At 36.9% G+C, this 21,484-nt stretch overlaps 1 protein-coding gene across 3 annotated transcripts in view; it reads right to left on the bottom strand.

Annotated features, from left to right (window-relative positions):
• Window positions 1-21,484, bottom strand: part of SCAPER (S-phase cyclin A associated protein in the ER) — a 167,909-nt gene that overhangs the window by 137,507 nt on the left and 8,918 nt on the right. For all 3 annotated transcript variants that reach the window (XM_074880532.1, XM_074880533.1, XM_074880534.1), the window contains exons 4-5: window positions 17,715-17,785; window positions 10,148-10,345 (exon numbers count right to left, since the gene is read on the bottom strand). In XM_074880532.1, the coding sequence (XP_074736633.1) occupies window positions 10,148-10,345; window positions 17,715-17,785 (269 nt within the window). The remainder of the gene's footprint in view (window positions 1-10,147; window positions 10,346-17,714; window positions 17,786-21,484) is intronic.

The following is a 21,484-nucleotide window of genomic DNA, read 5'->3' as shown; positions in this document are numbered from 1 at the left end:
CAATCAGAAATAGAAGCTTTCATAAATACTCTTTCAAAGACAAGAAGAATGTATAATGTACTCTATGATGACAACATGCTGAAAATAATAAAAATCCATAAATGGACCTTGAATTGTATGAAAACTTACATCAGCTTCACATGCAGAGTTTAAAATATAGATATAATTCTATAGTAGATGAAAAAACACTGATGACAAAGTGTTGCTGTTTTGCCAATTCTTTACTATGTCAAAGTCATTCCTGCTGGTATTAAGAGAAATTTTCCTCTCAAAGCAAGTAATTATTACTTAGAAACATTTGGGAACAATCACAAATGAAAATGTATTGGTTCTTAAGTGCATAACTACAAATTTTAACAGTAAAACTTTTAACACTGAAAACAGTAAAAACATTCTACTACAGTACAGGTAACTAATGTACATTTTTGTAACATCACATCCCATTCATCTTTACTTTTAATTGAAAAAGGACCTCTAATGTACACAAAATGCTTTTTCATATAAAATTATATGGGTGATTATTCCTTTTGTTTAACACAAATGCAAGTTTGAAATTCAGCTTCAGTTTTCACATAAGTATCCTTTTAACTAGTACGTATGACAGAGAGCATATGCTGGCTGTTATAAGGGAAAAGTCACAAGAAAGTCAAACACAAGGGAAATCAAACAGAATACCACTACTGATGTAAAAGTTGCTCTTTGTTTTGAAATATTCCACAAAAAAGCTAACAAAAATCTTTCTTACAAGGCAGTTGTTTTACAGCACCAAAGTAATTCTTAAGTAAAGTCTGGTACAAGAAATGAACAAGTCAAGTATTTTAGCCAGTTCTTTTTTCAGTTTCACTAATAAAATTTCAGCTTTCTAATTCAATTCATGTCCATTTAGGTTAGCCCATACTAAGTTGTGCTGACTGTTACTAACAATAAGAGCATAGAAAGCAAAATTTAATTCTGAATCATTTACTTTTCAAGTCTGCCACTGAGATATTCCTCACAACAACAAAGAAAAGAATAAATCTGAATATGAGTTATATTTTTTGAAGTTAGTTGGCACAGGAAAAAAAATACAATAAATGGCCTAACCTATTTTAAGGAATGTTTAGCTACATGTTATCAGAAATGATCAGAGCAGAACCATGCAGCTGTAACCCGACTCATGTTTTACGAACAAGGGAATACAAACAAGACAAGCAGCTGGAGCGGCCCCATATTCACTGATGCACATCTTTCTCCCTAAAGCTATGAGGGCCATTTTGTCAAGCAGGATGAAGCAGAACAAAAGTGGCTCTGAAAGCGCCGTTACAGGCATCCAGATAACTACATATAGATGTACAGCTAAAATTACCAATTAGTTTACCAATTGGCTGCAACGGATTCGATTGGTTTGTAATTAATTCTAGTTACTGGCGCATACAGCAGGACGGTTGGCGCCATCCCTTTGTCCTACTGACACACAATACTGGCGTGCAGGGCTCTGGGGTCTTGGACATCAATACAGCTCTCTAGCTCACCTACAGTACCGAGTGTAGCAGATATACCCTGTGGTGCTGAAGCAGTGGAAACTTGTACCACTTGAGAAGGTGCTGACAAAAAGGAACCTTTATGGGGTAGACTACGGCTGCACTAGAGTCAAAACAATTTTAAATCCCATTATTTTTCAAGGTCATATCCATCCTATACAATATTTAAAGAGCCAGTTCAAACTAAAAAAGCAAGCAATACTGTTAAAAAACAACACTTAAAGGAAAAATCAGACATAAAATTTAAAACACTCACAATACATCTCCTGTTTCTTTCTCCCCTCTGTTCAATTCTCTGATCAATAGTCCTGTACATCAAAAACCTCTTTTTGTGCTTTTCCTTCTTTTCTCCAGCTCTCAGTCATTAACTCGGTTTCTATGTATTTATCTTAAATTGTACTTCTGGTCTCTTCAACTGGGTGATCATATTAACGACTTTGCAATCAATAAGGATCACTATTATATGAAGTAGCTACATCAGAATAATCCTATATTCCTGAATCAGAACAATCTTGACTTGGGTCCTAGACAGGCCTGTTATAATGCTTAAAAACAGAAATTCACTTTGTTTTGAAATCCCATAATGGCTTTGAAACATCGTCTTCTCCATTTATTCTCCCATTCTCAAACAAGGAGGAGGAGAACAGGGAAGCATGGAAGATTGTAGGATTTTAAGCTTACTACAATTCAAAACTGAAATTTTTATCTCTTCAGTTTTTAAACTGAAACTTTCAACCAGCTATTTCAATCAGTTATTGAACTAAAAGTTTAAAAGTAGTAGCATGCATGTCAGAGAAATTAACTCAGTCACCACATCTGTACTTTATATTATTCTCAAGGCTAGAAATGTGTGCTTTACTTCACAAACTATGCATACTTTATATTGTTTCATTATCTATACCAAATATTTTAGATTATGTATTTACCAAAATAAACTCCATTTTCTTGTACTGGAGTATACTTTTAGCAGGCAACTTAAGTTCCTTCTTTCTTTCTTTAAATTTATGTGTTTAAGGTTAACCAGGTGTTTCAGTAATTTGACACAAAAATTGCTTCAAAAAATTCCTTGTAGCCTTTTTCATACAGTTGAATTACAAACATTTAAAGACAGCTCTGGGGTTTGATTAAACATAACGATTGCCAAAGTGGTTCTTACAACTTTGGGAGAGGATGAAAGGAAGCAGCTCCTCTAGCCAAAGGACTCTCATTATACCAACTTCAGTACATGGTAGATAATATTTTAAAAAAAAAAAAAAAAAAAAAAAAGGCTCTAAAACAGATGCAGAGAAGAGAAAAACTGAGTAATTTTTCAGTAACTACAGTTCTCCCAGTTGCTGTGCCTTTTTAAATGCTCTCACACCAGCCTTGCAGAAGCCACTAAGCAGCTAACTCTAGACAGTAAAGCTGCAGGAACACATGGCCTCCTAGATCCAAGCGTTAAACGCATCAACCATCTCTGGCCTCAGCTTGTTCCTCATTGATTCACCTACAACATGACAGCCATAATCCACTACGTGCCAAGGATGTGCTCCTGAGAAGCGTAACCACTACCCAGTGTATTTTCTCTGTGAGAATGAATGTAGCAGCCAGGGGGCACATGCAGGGACTTAATCACACAATTTATTTACACAAAAAAGTAAAAAAAAAAAAAAAATATATATATATATGATGTGAAGGATGGCGAGGCAGGAATAGATTACCCAGACTGCCAACTAGACGAGATGCCAGCTTTTCAGTATCTGGCTTTTTAGAATAGATTACCATTCTGAAAGATCTCATCTATTTCCATCTGTGAGACTGAACACCCAATCATTACCCCATTTTCCTGTCTCACCTGCAGAAGATGACAACAATGAAAATGTAAATGTCCAAGAAGAGGCAGAAGGAATGCTCACAAAAGAGATTTTCACTTGGCATTGACTGCCACAATATGGCCACAGGGTATTTATTTAGAAAGAGACATAAACATACTCTTCCTAAATATCTCCAAATTCAGAAATAGAAGATGTGCTTTTTACAACTGAGTCGTAAGTGGCAGCCTAGCATACTTCTGACATATTACACCTGCAGAATTAGACCTTCTCAAACAATTTGAATATACATTCCATAAAACCCTATTGATCTGAAAGACTGTCTTGTCAGAAACACAGAAAAAAGAATTATACATGTTCTAATATGTAAATAATTTGCTTAGGCTTTCAGCGAAACTCGTAATCACCTTGGGTTTACTGAATAAAGATAAATTAGGGTCAATTATACAGAACAGAGTCCATTCCATCCTGAAATTCTCCTAACTGAAAATATTCTAGAGGTTCAAAGAATGAAGACATCAGTACACCAAGGTACTGAGTTAATGCTCAAAATGGTTACAAGATTGATAGAAATACACTTAATAGAGTACTCCAGTAGGAAATAATTAGCAATTAGAAGAATTTAGGTGTAAAAAGCAAAAGATGCTTAATAAACCTTAATTAAAACACATAGATTTTGCAGTTTGAGTTGGTTTAGGTTGGGTCTTTTTAACTCCTTTGGGAAGCCAACATTTTTTTCACCCAGAGACCCAAAGAAACCCGGGACACTGGAACAAGAATAATGTACCTAAACAGAATACTTAGAGGCCTGTGTTGAGGAAATAAATTACTTCACAATCCTTCTTGGGATACTTTTCTTAGGGTTTGTAGCACTACAAGGAAAGAAGTGAAGTTCACATATAACAAATTATCGCTCCCAAAAAGCCTTAAGTATCAAACCCTGGTTCTGTATTTTTAATTTCCTGAAACCAGGTACTTTTCACATTTGTAAAACTGAAGAGTATGGGAAGAAAAAATATAATCAAAACTTATCCTCCAAAAAAAGTAAAATGGACAGAGTTGAATTGGCTCTTATCAGTGGAAATAGGATCAAGATCCTATTATACTGAATTATTGCAGATTTCCTTTACACTGAAGTTACGAAAATCTTGGGTTTTCTACCTTCAGCTCCAACACGTTTAGAAAGTTTTATTTTCTTGGCTGTTTTAAAAGCCAGTAATCAGCCTGGGTGACCATGGCTCTCAGTCTGCATGCATAGATTGAAATCATTAGAATTAGCATAGCCGGAACCAAAAGCAGCCCTCACAAGATGTTCTCAGCAAGGGACGCTAATGAAGTAAGTTCCTCTCTCCTTCTGGGAGGCCTTCAATCAACTCAAACTCTCACAGATATCACCCTGACTGGAAGGCCTTAACTAAAGTTGTTTCAGCTGGTTCTTTCACATAATAACATCATGTCAAATCTTTTAAGGGAAAGGCTTTACCTGCCTCTTCAGAGTATCTTGCGCTATAAGAATCAGAACAGAACTTTACTGATGAATTTTCCATTTTATAAGAGGCAGTTAGAATCTCAAGCAGAATTAATCTGTTTTCACTGAACTATATTCAAGGTAGACTGATTAAGAATGGATCTGTAAGCTTTAGAAATGAGGAAACAAAAAATCTGTGCCAAAACCTTATAGAAATATACCGAGAAGTAATGCTAGGTGGAAAGACAAAAGTTTGTACAAGCATTAAGTAATGCTAAACAGCAACTTAAAAAGAATATAGAGCTAAATTTTTACATAACAAAAACACAGTTTTTTTGAAAGGAAAAAAAAAAGGCTGAAGCCTAGGAGGAAAAAACCCCAACAATTAAATTCAAAGTAGTTTGATGTTATTCTAGACATACTTTTTCCTTAGCTGCTGGATCCAGTTGCTCACTCTATCAGTAAGAGTTCTATACAAGCGTGTGGTGTGTTGTTTCTTTTATATATATACACACACACACATATATATAAACTCAGTTGCTGAGACACCTGAAGATCATAAAAGAATAGCAGCAGAAGACACATTTCTCTGTTTTGGAACTAATCAAAATTCCATTCACCAAAATTGACTACAGAATTTGCCTTCCTCTGTCTACAAATAATTTTGGGCTTAATTCCTTTTAGCACACAGAAAGAGATTTAAAAGCTTACTGTTTCTTTTCTGCCTAAGTTTATCACTCAAACCTAAAAATACTAGGTAATAAAATATTAATATAAACATTAGACACACAGAAACCTAGCTAATGTATAGAATATCCATACAATTTGTTTTGAAATGTTGATGGTTATAACCAAATCTATTAGAATATATCTAATCTCAATCATTATTGCACAGACTTATGTACAGCAAGATGATGCTTAAACTTGAGAACCCTTTATTTATTTTAGAAATTCAACCACGTTCGTTATATCTTTATATACAAAGCATCAAAGCCATACCCATATATCTCTATACATGATTTGAGAGTTCTCAATTCCAAATCAATAACAAAATACCAACTTCAGCAGTGCCCAAAGCTGAGAGAAAATATACACAACCACCGATCCTCTTACACACATTTCCACTGTTTGTATCCTTACCACAACCCTTTCGTCTGCAGTTTCAACCACAACCAGCCACTAGAGCCCTTTCCGATTTGGGAGCATCAAACATTATCTTCAGTGACAATGTAATCAATAAAACTATACCAACTTGTAAGAATAGAAGAGAGCAAAAGCTACAAAATAAACCCCCCACTTTTATACCAGGTTAATCTGAAGGTTTTCAACGCCAGAAGTTGTCACATTTCATTTTTACATGGGTCTTCTTTTAAGACAATCTTTATACAACTAAAATGTTTGAATAGAACAGCACATGCCCATTTCACCAAGACGTAAGTTTGAGAAGATATCACTTCAAAAGTTGAAATTAAGGAAGTTTTTGATAACATGGATTCGTCTTAATAAAAAACATGTTTCAAAATCCCACTTATAAAACAAAGAAGGAAGAGTTAACAATTTAACCATTTTGATTCCTCATTTAATATTGTTTCCCACATATGTCCAGTAGTAAAAATAAAAACAGTTCTTCATGAAAAAAGCTAACAAGATATTCTGTCAAATGAGTTTGAAAAGTAAACGTGGCAATATGGAATTCTTATTTATCAAAATCCTCTCAAGTCTTTAGGTATACCAGAAATACATTAATGCATTTTCAACTGACCTGTTGTGTCTGCTGGTATCTCTTGTAACATTTTAATGACTAGATACTTTTCTGTGTAGTGTAAATCATTTGCAAAAAAGAACATGAAAGTGAAGCTAATCCATTCTCATTTTTAGCATGAGCTTTAGTAAAAGTTTATTATAAACAAAATTTTCATCTTAAAATTGAAATATTCAGAAGACCAGTAGTGGCGTACATAAAAATGGAAAAAGCATAAGAATTAGCTGAATTCCTGTCTGAAGACGGGGGAAAAAAAAAGCCAACAACAAACAAAAACAAAGCCCCCATAACAAACCACCAAGCGAAAAAAGCTCAAGTGGTTCTGCAAACTGTGGACCTAGTGGAGCCTGTTTTCCCATGATCGCCTTACTAGTTTCTCTGGTGCCAGAAATGACATAATAACATGCATTTCAATTCATTCTTATTTAAGAAACAAAACAGCCCCAAAAAAACAAAAAGCAACCACACACACAATCCCTCTTCCCTCAGCTGGTGCATTCACGTTCTCTTGTTCTCTCTCTGAATTCCCTAGTGTCTAAGAAAGATTGAGTGGCAGTTTTTTCTGCAGTGTGAACCAGAATCACAGAATCATCTAGGTTGGAAAAGACCTTGAAGATCATCCAGTCCAACCATTAACCTAACATTGACAGTTCCCAACTATACCATATCCCTAAGCACTATGTCGACTACTCAATACAACTAGTCTTGTTACAGAACCGTAACAGGATGTCTTCTTCCAAGCTAGTCACCTACTCTCATGAAATCTATAATGACTAAATAAATTGGTCCACTGATTTTAAAAGTTATGGCAGGGATGACAGAAAATCATGGCTATACAAGGACAGGCAAGACACATAGTATGACTGCATAGAACTTGGTGTCCTAAGTCCAGAAGCCTAAGAAAAGGATTATACACATTACATACATTATTCTCCCACCAGTGCAGCTTAACATATTTTGCCATGCCACATCTGCATTACTGGTATTCTACCGACAATAGAAGAGTTAGGGAGATACCTCATTAGACCACAGAGAATTCATAGGATGCCTCATATTATGCTGCTATTCACATATGCCTCATTCAGAGGCATAAAATCACTTTGCATCCTCCCAATCCTGCACATTCAAGTAGTCAGAGCCGTCCCTGGACTAACACGTAGACCTTGCTACAGCCATCTTTCCTGCAAGAGTGGGCATCCATGCTGACACAAAACAGGGCACCCAGGTTCTGTTCATTGCTTTAATGTTTTCAAGTAGCAAGAAAAAGCACAACCAGAGATCTTGCAAGATCTGACCAGGCACAATCAGAACAGTCAATACAGAGTATGAAATCTGGTGCTTGGGACTAACATGACAGCAATGTATATAGGCCTACAAAGCCAAGGCAATAAAACAAGTGTTTTAGATACGTAAATGATGATTATTCACCTGAGTCACACATGGACAAATTGTAACGATCAAACTAAAGACAGTGTTAAGCTATTTTAAGGCAGGACACAGGCCTTCTCTAAGCTACACGAATTCTTGAAACACTGTCACATGAGTGCTTCTTAGAACTCTTGAGACTAGATCACAATTTTCATTTATCAACTCCTAAAATTGCGAGGTACTACAGTAAACGCTTTCTATATATTCCATAAAATGAAAGCTGCACTTAGACAAGATATTTTCAGTTGATGGAGGACAGCAAGAACTGGCTTTTCAGGTTCAGAGGTGAGGAAGACGAGCAGTTTCCACAAGGATCCATTGTTTGTTATCACTAATATTCCATCCAAAATTAAAACAAACCTCCACGTTAATGACAAGTTTGATCACTCCCTAGTTGAAGCCTATGTATGCAATACCAAAATGTTATATGCCTATGTATTAAGAGCTATGTAAAGCCCTCACTTCGAAAGACAGCCGTTAAGATATTCCACTGTGATTAGCTAGAACACATTGACAACTTCACCTCTGGTAGAAACTGGACTGTATCTGTCAACAATAACCCCCCCAAAATAAGTAAGTATTGATAGAGTGAAACTTTATTAGCAAAAATAATTCGCAAAATCCAACACTTTTATACTTCATAGCTTAATTAACAGAAATTTTAGTAATTTATCAAAAGAGTAATAATTATCATTTAACAGTAACCTCTAAAAGAAAATCTCACAAACAAAAGACCATAGCACAAACGCATATTCCAGCTACTCGGGTAAGGCACTTTTTTGTGCTGAGAAGATAATCTTTTAAAAGGTAAAAGCAATATGAATATTACCTAAGTTTTCCAACACGACACTGGACTCCCCTGTTTACTCATTTTTGCTTTTTCCACCTCTGTTTTGCAAACAAGTAATCTGATACACAGAGGTACATATACCATTGTCAAGCATCTACCAAAATGAAGACTTTTCACTTAGGCTATGTAATATCTCCATCCAAGAACAGACCAAGTAGCACAATTAAAATGCTGAATGATATCTAACCCCCAAAATATGTGATAATAATACAAATACGCTTCTGTTCTTCCAGTCACAAAAGTCTAAAATGGTAATCTAATTACAACGCATGGCTGACTGATTTTCTTAAACCAAAAAATTCCTAAGCAGGAAGACAGTTCAGTAACAAAATGTTAAATTGTGTTAGACCAACCAGAAATTTGGAAGCCTCTAGCTACTGTTCAGTTTTCAAACCTGCTTTCAATGAAATGTATTTGTACGCTAATCTCAAAGTCAATTTGGCCGTGTCTGATTACAGCAGAGAACTACATGCATATGATAAGAAAAAAGTTTACTTAAATTGATATATGTGATTTTTTACAGTGATTAAATAATCATTTCCAGAATGTGTTGAGTTTTCAGCCATGTTTCATATGAAAACAGAAGTCATATCTTTAACATTTCTTTTATAATGTATTCTTCTGGCTTCTCTTAACGCTTGCGATAAATTCCATTTCTAAAGAATGAGTGGTTTTTATTACATGACAACGGTCTTTCTACAGATCTACTAGAAAATAATCATAAAACGTAAAACAGATGAACAAGTTATTACAAACACAGGTTATTTGAAATTAGGAAGCATGCCTTACAGTGACATCCCAACTAGACATTTTTTACACTTCACCACCAATCACTTAACACCACAGAGCGAATTAGAAGAGTGGTAACTATCGTTGCAAAAAGGGAGCAGTGTATCATTAAGCCACTTAACAGGAAGCAAACAAATGTGAAAAAGGCTGAATCACAACAGTGCCACCTACAGTAAAGAACATCACAGGGAAAAAATAAATTGGTGTTCAGTCAGAAAATTAACAAAATCAGAACTCAATAAGCAAAAACTGTTTTCATCAAAAAACTGAGATCTAATAACATGTACATCACTACAGGTTTTATCCACTTCAAAAATTAGTCACTGCCTAAGATGAAAGCATCTTCTTAAATCTGAATAAATATGCCATCAGTTTTCCTATTTAGAAGCCTTCACTAAATACAAACCAAAAAGTAACATGTTTCTCAAGCTCTAATTCCTCATTTGGCTTTTTTGTAAAATATAAAAAAAGCATGATAAGAGCCATGTGACAACAGGCAAGGAACAGCTGAAAACTTACCTTGCATTCTACTACACTCTGATCCGACTCACATGTAACGTAGATTTCATCAACTGCCCGCCTGAGATTGTCAAAAAGAAATGCCCAATATCGAGCTCGCAGATCAACTTTTCGAGGCTGCCTTGTTTTTGTTGGGCTTTTGTCAAAGTTTTTATCTCCAGCTGCTGCTGCTGTTAATTTACAGTCTATGGTAGTGCTCTGAAAAAACGAGATAAAACGGAAAACAACAAACATAAGTGCTGTAAGGGGTCGGGTTTCTGTGCAACACACATTTTTTCAACTTATTCAAACATTTGTAAACAAGAAATTTTTCACTGAAGAAGACTACATCATGCCACCAACTTGAGCTTTTTAAAACACACTTTCTTATCTTATATATAGGCAGCAGCTACATAGAACTAGATTGTTTCTTTAACATTTATAACCCAACATTCATGTTGCACAACAGTACAAAGATATTCTGCTCCTTAGCACATTAGAAAGTTGCATTTTCTAATTATATATCCTGTATTATGTGTCAGGATAAGTATGTGCATCCAGAGATGAAAATAACATTTTACTAATAATCATACCAGCAATATTCCATCACAGTTAAATTCTATTACCAAGACATTACATATGACTTTATCGTTTTTAAACCCTCATTCTAATATATGAGCATTAATGTCAGTGAAATGCTGATGTGGCTAGCTCTTTGATCGATAGGTTATGGCTACACTGCAGAGGAGAGGCAAGCAAGCACTGAATTAGTTACAAAAGGAAGCGTTCACACTTTAGAAGACTACTTGTACTAAGATTTCCACTCACCATATTGTTAACATTGCGAGCTCAATTCAAGCCAATGTAAGTGCTGTGCCAATGAATCGAGTTGCTCCTACTTATACCAAGTCTGCAAATGTCCTCATGCTGTTTTAAGCTGTAATTTAACAGCTTTAACTACAACAAATCTGTTTTGATTTTTAGTGTTAATATGCAGACTAACTGATCTAGTACTGCTTTGCTGCACAGATGCAGAGGACTGCCAATATGGTTGATGCGATGGGAGCAGAGGGAGAACACCCAACTGCCTTCACAAATGCTGGCAGACAGGAATCGCTACGCACCTACTTGGAAGTGCTGTTATGCCACCTCAGTGTTACGTATCTGTTGACCTTGTGTGTTCAGCTTAGTCACTCGTATGGGGATAGGTCTCCTTGACAGAGATAGCCTGTCACTCATCCGCACAGGATATTCCAAAGGATTCTGAAGCATGCCTATTTGGCTGAAAATACCAAATCAGCACGTGGCCCCATGACACTGTCCTCACTAAACTTGAAATTCTCTCCCACAACAAAAAACGGAAAAATCCTGCTACCATGCCAGACTGCTATAAGCTTCTCCATCCCATAGCAGCCAGGTGGATAAGCACCTCCAGTAAATCCAAAGTGATACCCAGCTGTGCACCATTTTGTGATGGAGGTACTAGCTACAGGTACAATAGTCTGGGGTTTTTTTTTTCTCCATTAATGCATTCACTTTAGCAGCACCTCGAATGCAGTTTTGATGCACTGGTCCACTGTGGCACAGATCTCCAGAAAATCAGTTCTTACAGGAGTACACTTGTAGGGATTACTGCAAAATTCCATTCTAAAAACTCTACTTCTGGTGATTGAATAAAACCAATCCAAACCAACATTGCACAAGCCAGTACATAAGGGTTTATAATTAGAATATCTAATCACTAACCAGAAATACTGTAAAGAGCAAAACAATTGACTGGGATTCAAGCCTTTTTGTCCCCTGTGTAAAAAGCTGGGAAAAATTATTTCTTTGTGCCAAAAGATGAGTTTGATGGCAGGTAAGTTTACACTTGGAGACAGAGAACTCTTATAGAAAAGTCATTTTAGACCACAGGCAGCATAAGGTAATCAGGACTGTAGCATAGTTTTGGATGGACTTATGAAAGTACTTTTAAGGAAGAGCTATAGTAATATTTTTATGATGAAATATGTAGAATAGAGACCCAAAGAATGTACGAAGTCTAAAGAAAATTTTCCTCATTATCCTTAAGAGGATCTTTGTTTTCTGTGGATTCCTCTTGAATTCCAACAAGTTGTGCCTAAGCTACGAAAGTTCCCTGCACGTGTAGGATACACGTAAACGAACTCGTATTTCTCACGCTCAAATTACAGAATGGGAAAGTAGGCAATAACCAAATGATTTTTCAATCCCTGTAGTTCAGAATATAAATGCCTTTCTTCTCTACATTTTAGAGGCCTTATTTGATAAATTTACACCATAAACACAGCTTCCCATTACAAGAGAACTGAATGAACCCTGACATGAAGGCAGAATCTACAAAACTGTTTAGTAAATTCCAGAGCCCTGTTTCCTCAGTAGCCTGCCTCTCTGGGTTCCAGTCTGCTCGTGCTCCCCAGTGCTCTGACAGGCTGTACCACACAGCATTAAACACAGCAATTTAAGCTTTGTAATTAGGGAGGTAGACACAGTGCTGTCAAAATGGTTATTCTCTCACCTGTGTTGGTGTTCAGATTCTAATTTTTCTGTAAGGCAGGGAAGAATGGGAACCTGATTTACTATAATCATACTAACACCTCTGCTACCCTTACATATATCTCAAAATACTCTAAGTGTACTCCAGATGAACCTCCGCTAATGTATGCATCAGAGGCATGTTCAGAAAAGATGCATGTCACAAACAACCAATGAACAGGAATTTCAGAAGAGTTTCATAAGTCAGTATTTCATATTTCTCCTTCTATGACATAAAGAGTCACCTCTTAAATAACTGCTTGGAGAAAAGATGCTTCTTAGCTGATGCCTTGTATATAAACCTTTAAAGCAAAGCTTATACTGACTAATTTACAGCTCCTTTAAAATACAGTTTATAATGACACAACCTTGACTACAGAATCTTATAACAGAATGGTTTGGGTTGGAAGGGACCTTAAAGATCATCCAGTTCCAACCCCCTGCCATGGGCAGGGACACCTTCCACTAGCCCAGGTTGCTCAAAGCCCCGTCCAACCTGGCCTTGAACCCTTCCGGGGAGGGGGCAGCCACAGCTCCTCTGGGAAATCTGTGCCAGGGCCGCATCACCCTCACAGTAAAGAATTTCTTCTTTATATCTAATCTAAATCTACCCTCTTTCAGTTTTAAATTGTTATCCCTTGTCCTATCCCTACCCCCCTGATAAAGAGTCCCTCCCCAGCTTTCCTGTAGCCCCTTTAAGTACTGGAAGGCCGCTAGAAGGTCTCCCTGGAGCCTTCTCTTCTCTAGACTGAACACCCCCAACTCTCTCAGCCTGTCCCCATAAGGGAGGTGCTCCAGGCCCCTGATCATCTTCATGGCCTCCTCTGGACCCACAAGCAGGTCCATGTTCTTATTTGGTGCCCCCAGAGCTGGACCCAGCACTGCAGGGGGGGTCTCATGAGGGCGGAGTAGAGGGGGAGAATCCCCTCCCCATACCTGCTGCCCACACTTCTCTGGATGCAGCCCAGGGTACCGTTGGCTTTCTGGGCTGTGAGCGCACATTGCTGGCTCACAGTCAGTTTTCAATCCAGTGATACCCCCAAGTCCTTCTCCTTGGGGCTGCTCTCAATCCACTCATCACCCAGGCTGTTATTTATCCACGGGATTTCCCCAACCCATGGGCAGGACCTTGCACTTGGCCTTGCTGAACTCCATGAGGTTTGCACGTCCCACCTCCCCAGCCTGTCCAGGTCCCTCTGGATGGATCCCTTCCCTCCAGCGTGTGACCGCACCACACAGCTCGGTGTCGTTGTTGAATCTGCTGAGGGTGCACTCGATCCCACTGTCCATGTCACCACAAAGATGTTAAACAGCGCCGGTCTCAACCCTGACCCCTGAGGATGCCACTTGTCACTCCTCTCCACTTGGACATCGAGCTGTTGACCACAACTCTTTGAGTGTGACCATCCAGTCAGTTCCTCATCCACCGAGTGCTCCATCCATCAAATCCACGCCTCTTCAACTCAGAGACAAGGATGTCGCGTGGGACAGTGTCAAACACTTTGCACAAGTCCAGGTAGATGACATCAGTTGCTCTTCCCTTGTCCACCAACGCTGCAACACTGTCGTAGAGGGCCACTAAATTTGTCAGGCACAATTTGCCCCTAGTGAAGCCATGTTGGCTGTCACCAGTCACCTCCTTATTTTCCATGTGCTCTAGCACAGTTTCCAGGAGGATTCGCTCTGTGATCTTGCCGAGCACAGAGGTGAGGCTGGCTAGTCTATAGTACCCCAGGGTCTTCTTTATTTCCCTTTTCAAAGCTATATTAAAATAACAGTGCTAACTCTTGCTGCCTGAATTCATAAAATGTGACCTTAGTAAAGTGATTAGGTTTCTACTCATTCAGTTAATCTTGTTGATATAAAGGGTCAGTTGTTTTGGAGTGGGAACCATGCATAATTCCCATTATTTTAAAGACACATTTTCAAATGTATCTCTAAGACAGTGTCATAGAATATGTTTTGATATTTAGCAATAAATGTTATCTGTCTACTATATTTGGCAACCATTTATCATCTCTCTTATGTGTCAGCCATATTTTAATCAGGAAAACGGCATGTTGAACTGTGTTAACTACTGTAAGTTGTAGCAGTTACATTACCCCTGTAAGGAGATTTCCAGTGTACATGTAAAACCTAAGCAAAATTTACAGTTACTCATATTCCAATAGAACACGTTTGAAAGGATGCAAACCCCTAAACTACCAAATTTCTTGTAAACGCAATCGCACAAGCAGGGAAGCATTAAGTTGGTGGTTAGTTCATAGAAATGATATCTTAAGTTCCTGATACAAATTAGTTCTAACACTGTACATCTGAATTTGTCACAGCCTGGTATCTGCCACTCACGGAAACAGAAGTCAGTTTTCAGAGAAGAACCCAAATCGTGTCCCATGTTTGGCACTTCAGAAACTCCACGCAAAAAGATCAAACTCCGCAAGCTGCTTTCAAACTTAATCAAGTTTGACTGGCACCAACTTTACTGAAATGAAAGCCACTACTCACTTAAATTTAAGAGTTGCAATAAAAGCTATTTTTTATATAAAGATACTACTAATGTTTTATACAGACTGCTATATTCTGTACAAATGTTTAACACAAGCAGGATTTCTGAGTTAATGTGTATATTGTTCAGCAGAATCTTTACCTGTAAGCATCTTAAGTAAATTTTCTAATGAATCAAACTAAACTTTCACAGTGAAAAGCAAGAAATGCTGGATTAGGTACAGGCTTTTCAAGACTGTCGTTTCTGTGCTGATGTACAGCTGTAGCTTTATTATTCACCCTTCCTGGAACTAAGTTTTAAATAAACAATATTTATTAGAAGTATGTACTTCTACAGGCAACAGGACAAAATACTCCTAACAGCATAGTCTGAAGAATGCTCAGGCAATGATCCCACATCATCACCAAGAAGGAGCTATACTCAGCCACATAAACTCCACTTACATCCTTGTGCCTAGTGCTTCTAACTAACCCTTAGCAGATTTCTGAAATCACTCTGGTTAGTACTTGAGGCACAACTCTCTTTCTACTAGCAAGACACAAGGACACAGAATTAAGTTTTTCTGAGCAGAGTTCTAAAGCTCAAACCCTGCAAATTTCTACAAATCATTCTCAACTGGGTAGAAGTACTTACTTTTGAATCTTTTAAGTGATGTCAGAGCCCTTAGCCTTTGACAATACACTTATCCAAAATTTACTCTATGCTCAACAACTTTGCAAACCACCACACATTACATAAGAAGACACAATCATAGTGTTTACAAACACACCAGAAAATAGTTTGCGTCGGTGTCCCCCCCACCCTCAAATAATATGCATGTTTACCCAAGGTGTGATAATGGCTTATATAGACATGATCTAGCAGGCCTACACTGAAGCTTGTCCTCACTAGAACAACAAAACCCACCCAAGAACAGCAAAGATTCAGAGGGGCTAGTTCATATTATCTCACTTGTAGCAACAGTTCAAACCTTCAACTACAGAAAATGCAAAGCTTTTGTGCCTTTGAAGTTAAGAAACATTGGAATATTCCTTCTTACATCTCAAGTAACTCAGTGTGGATGCTGAAAGGGACATTAAAACTGAACCTCTTTTTTTTTTTTTTTCAAAATAGTTTCCATAACTTGCCTTGGAGTTCCGGAAAGCACAAAGTGTGTATTTATTCTCAGGATGCCAAAATTTATTGAATGTAGATTTGCCAGCACCCTACTGAGAGGAAGATGAGGTTGATAAGATTGTATGAAAGACTTCTTGTAAGTTTATTTTCTTGAGATTAGTGGCCCATTTGTATGTAAAAGAAAATTAAAACTGAAGGCTCAACAAAAGTAACCAAAAAAGCCACCAATTTACAGCAGTATCCAGTGTCTGAAATGTGGTAGAAATAAAGGCATTGAATGCTAAATTGAAATGCCAAGATGCACAGACACTCAGAAGTCCATTTCAATTAATTGTACCCACTAGGAGTGTACTGTTTCTACAATATAGTTTTCGTATAGCAATCCCACACAGAGCCACTGAATAACCATCAAGTATTCTCCTGAAAATTCAGTATTTACATAATCCCAAATGACTGAAATAGACAGAACCCAAAGTATGTAGCACGTTACTCTTACATCCAAAAGGTTCTGAGGGTAAACCCTTACAGGGGGCCCCAATTACATGAATAAAATTCCACCTTCACAGAACAAGAAAACCAGGATACACAGTGTTTGTAACATACTGGTACATGAAAAGAGAACACAGGGTTAATAGTTGCTAAACTAAATTGGGAAAATAACATGCCTATGCTTTAAAGAGGCAAATACATCTCTATGGAAGCAGAACACTTTTTTTTTCCCAAAAATAACATCTTCCATATGCCATATTATCAAAATCTGACAGACTGTCTCAAAATACTAAATGGCTAAAGCCATACTAATGGCTAAATCCATTAATCAAAGAAAAGCAACTGTTAAAAATATTAAACAGGAAGATTAAGGCATTACTTTATTAATGTAATAAAGATTGTCAGTCACATAGAAAAAACATGAATAAAAATAAGAGCAGCTTCTTCATGACACTTCTCATTCAGACTTGCTTTCCAGTCATAACTCTTGGAAATTTTACTCACCTGGACTACTTTTTTTTCCAAAATTGGATATATTGAATTCAGCCATTAACACATAAGGTCAAGAAATAAAGTACTTCCTTAAATTAGAAATTGGGCAGAAAGGTAGCCTTTGTATAAGCAGCATGCTTATAGGAAGAATATCCTGTATCATCTTCTTGAACAGCACTTCCCTTAAAATAATTTTAATGCCAAAAAGTCAATGCATCCAGAGATTTGGAAGTGCCAAAAGTAAAGGCTGAGGAAGATAACCTAAATTCTGTCATTTTTCAACTTTTGAATACTTGACTTTGAAGCTTGTATGCTTTAAAAATACAACGTATGCACAATTTTATACATGTATTATTCAGCCAATAACGTATCAGTGATATCACAAAACATTTTTAGGTTGTAAATTTTATGTCATAAAAAATAAGCAGATACCTGTTTTGCAGTCTTGTGTGTTCCTTGACTCACCCTCTTTGTCTTTCCACCAGCTTGCCATTTTGATTTTCCTGTGGGAGGAGCAACTGTTTTCATCAACAATAACAATTTTAATTAGAGCATTCTAAAATGCACATATCTCATCTTGCAATGTACTGATATGGGCACAATTTATGAGGTAAGAGGTTTGTAAAACTGTATATTCCAAATATATATGCCACAGTTCAGAATGTGAATAATGCCAGAAAACACACAGAAAATTAAAAGAATTACAAAGAAAGGCAAGAATAAGACTTCATTAAACAGATACCTACATTTAAATGCTCAGTGCCTCTGAAAATCATATCATTTCGATCTACATATCAAACATGATACTAGTTTTCTAAATAGATTAAAAAAAAAAAGTCTGCTCTTGAATGACTGTTCAATCAGATATTACAGAATTAAAACACAGAATATCTTTCCCAGGAAAAACAAATGTAATATAGTTTTTCTCAAACTGTTCAAAAAACCCAACAGTAGATTTATATATTTTCTGCCAAGAAAGATGAGGAAAAACAGAACTTAGGACTTGATTTAGTTTACCTACATTTAGGTAGCCAAAGGAAGAGACACAAACATTCACAGAGCATGAAGCAGTCCCCTTAAGATCTGAAACGCCTTCTCAAATGTACACATCTCCCTCCACTGCTTATATGAAGTGACTTTAGCCACTATGCTTCCAAAACCAGTTTAAATTCCCACAGTCAGAAAGAATGATTTCAGGTCTCAGTGCTGTGCTGGTGGCAATTTCTTAACTGATTAAGAGTTATCTTTCCATAGATAAATTTGGGTTAGCCCAGACCTACCTGACATGTTTGCATTTAATCTTTGAGATTTACTCAGGGGTAATTTAAAAAAAAATACTTTTTTAAAAAGTTTTATTCCTCCAACTTAGTATCTAACATGCATAACATGAAAATCACAGGCTCCAATTACTAAAAATGTAAGCAAGATAAGACAAAATACTAACTATAGCGAGAGTACTTTCTAGCACAGATCACATCTAAGTAAAAGTTTCAAGATTATTTAGCCAGATGAAGTCAAGCAAATAAAGGCATTAGTTGAATATAGTTCCTTCCTAGACCATGGAGATCATTCTCGAATTTCACAATTGTCCAGTTGAGTTTTTAACAGTTCTTAGGCCAAACTCCCTAACACAGTCCAGCTGTTTCACGTTGCTCTGGTTATGTAAAGCAGCTGTAAACCTGCCATAATCAAGCAGTTGTACAGCTGGTTTGCATCACTGGCTTTTCCAGGGAACAAGGCCCTTAATTTTAAAACAAATTAAAAATTATTTGCTTGATAATTCATTTTTAAAATGTTATATTAGCCAAAACAACAGGTACAAATTAATATATTGAACTCAATTTAGCAGCATTCAGGGGAAAAAATGATCCAGCTACTGTATGTATAAAAACTTCCTACTCACTAAAAAGCTTAAACTGCAGATCAGTTCCATGTCAGAATTATAACTGAAATATTTCAATCACCAAAGTCTCTCTTCTGACATGATTTACATTCTGCAAAGACAATATTTTCAATGCATACAGAACTTGCGTAGTGAAAAGGCTTACAAACAAATATGGATATGTTAAAATTGAAAAGGGGCAGACGAACACAAAAGAAAAGTTGCAGTCTCTTTAGATTCTACAAAAACCAGAATACTAATCCATCATCTAAGAACTGGGAAATGTCTGAACAAGTCCCCTGTAAAGACAAAACCAAGTTTTCAGGCACTTTCTATATAAGGCAGACATTTAAAGAAAACAAAACTTATGTGAATACCAGGTTTTGCAAACTTAAATAGTGTGTGGCAAGGACTAATTTTTTCTTAAGGTGTATGGGCCAAAAAGTTTTGTACTTCAGCAGCAGCCATATTTCCAAGCTTCATTATTCTTTTTCATCTAAAAAGTACCTCTAGTTATTGGAAGACATCTTCCTTTCTGCTTTTGTCCTTTTATATTCACAAGTAGTGACAACACAAGAGCACTGCTCAATGGGGATGTGTAGGTTCAGTGACTACCAGTACATAACTATACAATACTAGCATTGCTATGAGATACATGGGAACTCAATGACATATGAAGGGCAACACCTGCTAGGAATTTACTGTATTTTAAGGAAAGAACAATAGTGACAAAAAGATGATCATCTCATTAGCTATTAAGTTGCCAATGTGAAATATATAAAATAGCAAAGTTTTGCAGCATTCAGGGTGCTACAGTCATATTTTACACTTGAAGTCCATTTCCTCTCTGTCTGGTAATTAAATATGAAGCACACAGGGTTTATGATTTGTGAAGACTTCCTGTCACAAAAAGCTGAGGTGCTAATATCTCAATTAAAAAAAAAAAAGCCATTGATAAACTATTTTCAAAAGCTACCTTTTATATTAACAATCATCCCTCTCATCTCTCTCTTTCGGATAGCTTTACTGGTATGAGAAATGTGGGAATTGCCTTTAAATTTAGTAATTAATAGCAGCCCTCATTTCTGTTCTCACTATGGCAGAGATCAGCTGCGTATGACACTGTTCATCATCAGACCTTCAGCAGGCACAATAACAATTTTCAATTATATTTCTTTTCATCTCCTTGAACGAATCTGAGGATACAGCTGGGCAAGCATTTTCCTCCAGTTCTTACACACAGTGTGAGAAATCTACTCTGTCACCTCTCTTCTTTCATGTTATCTATAAAACCTGTAAGACAGTCAGTCTACGTTATAGTGCCATTGCTACATATTACCAGTCTGTGCTCCAGAATCCATGTTACTAGCTCAGCTGCTGCAGTTGTCCATCTTAAGAAACATATTCACAAAAATGACGCCTGGATCCCTGGCTGCCTGAACCTCATCTGAAGTAAGGCAGAGGTATCTGCCTGGAAGAAGCAACCAGATGAGACTGATTATTTTTGACCCCTTAACTGAGGAAGCATATTGAAGTTTCTAATATTATTATAAACCACATCTATTTAAAAGTTTGTAGAGCAATAGGAGATCAGATTTTTCTAACTGTACAACGCTAGGGATCTGGAGATATGACTGCCTGCAAGCATGGATATAACCAAAATTCTCCATGTTTTTCCACCTCCAGATTGAATTACAGCAATGGATTTTGCACAAAATTACTTTTACAAATCACTGTCACTGTCTCATCCAGAATATAAGGGCCCTGTATTCACCTACCAGCACTAGACTGGATTCTCATTCATTTCAGTGAAATTCAAGGTTTGAAACTTATGAGCCTTAAAGAATACCCTTCCCTTCATGTTATATTCTGCCAGTTACAATCAGATCCAATGTTGCTGGGTCTTACGCACAATGTTTCCAGTCATGACTCTTACAGCTTCCTTACTTGGCCAAAGAGAGCAAAGTTTCATGACTTTCATCGCATACTGCAAAACCTATTTACTCCTTCAGGCTCTTGCTAAAGCTGTAGATTATCCTGCAGGCTCCCCAAAGTGTGCCAGGTACCTTTCCACCACTAAAATATGTTTCCTTACCCTGAAATGCTTAATCTGCAAATGAATTCTATATGGAGAGAGCCAAAATTATTTTAAACAAATAGGAAATAAGAAGGGAACAGTTACAAATACAAGATTTTCCAATATTTTGACACATCTGGAACTTTGAGTTTGAGAAGGTACCTTACCTTCTATTAACATTTAAATGTCAAACCTCTCAGACGTTTTAACTGTTGCTAATATCATAGCTTAGATTTTGTAATA

Source organism: Strix uralensis, chromosome 11 (genome assembly GCF_047716275.1).
Source record: "Strix uralensis isolate ZFMK-TIS-50842 chromosome 11, bStrUra1, whole genome shotgun sequence".
Lineage (NCBI taxonomy): Eukaryota > Metazoa > Chordata > Aves > Strigiformes > Strigidae > Strix > Strix uralensis.
This window is presented reverse-complemented; position numbering and strand designations above follow the sequence as displayed.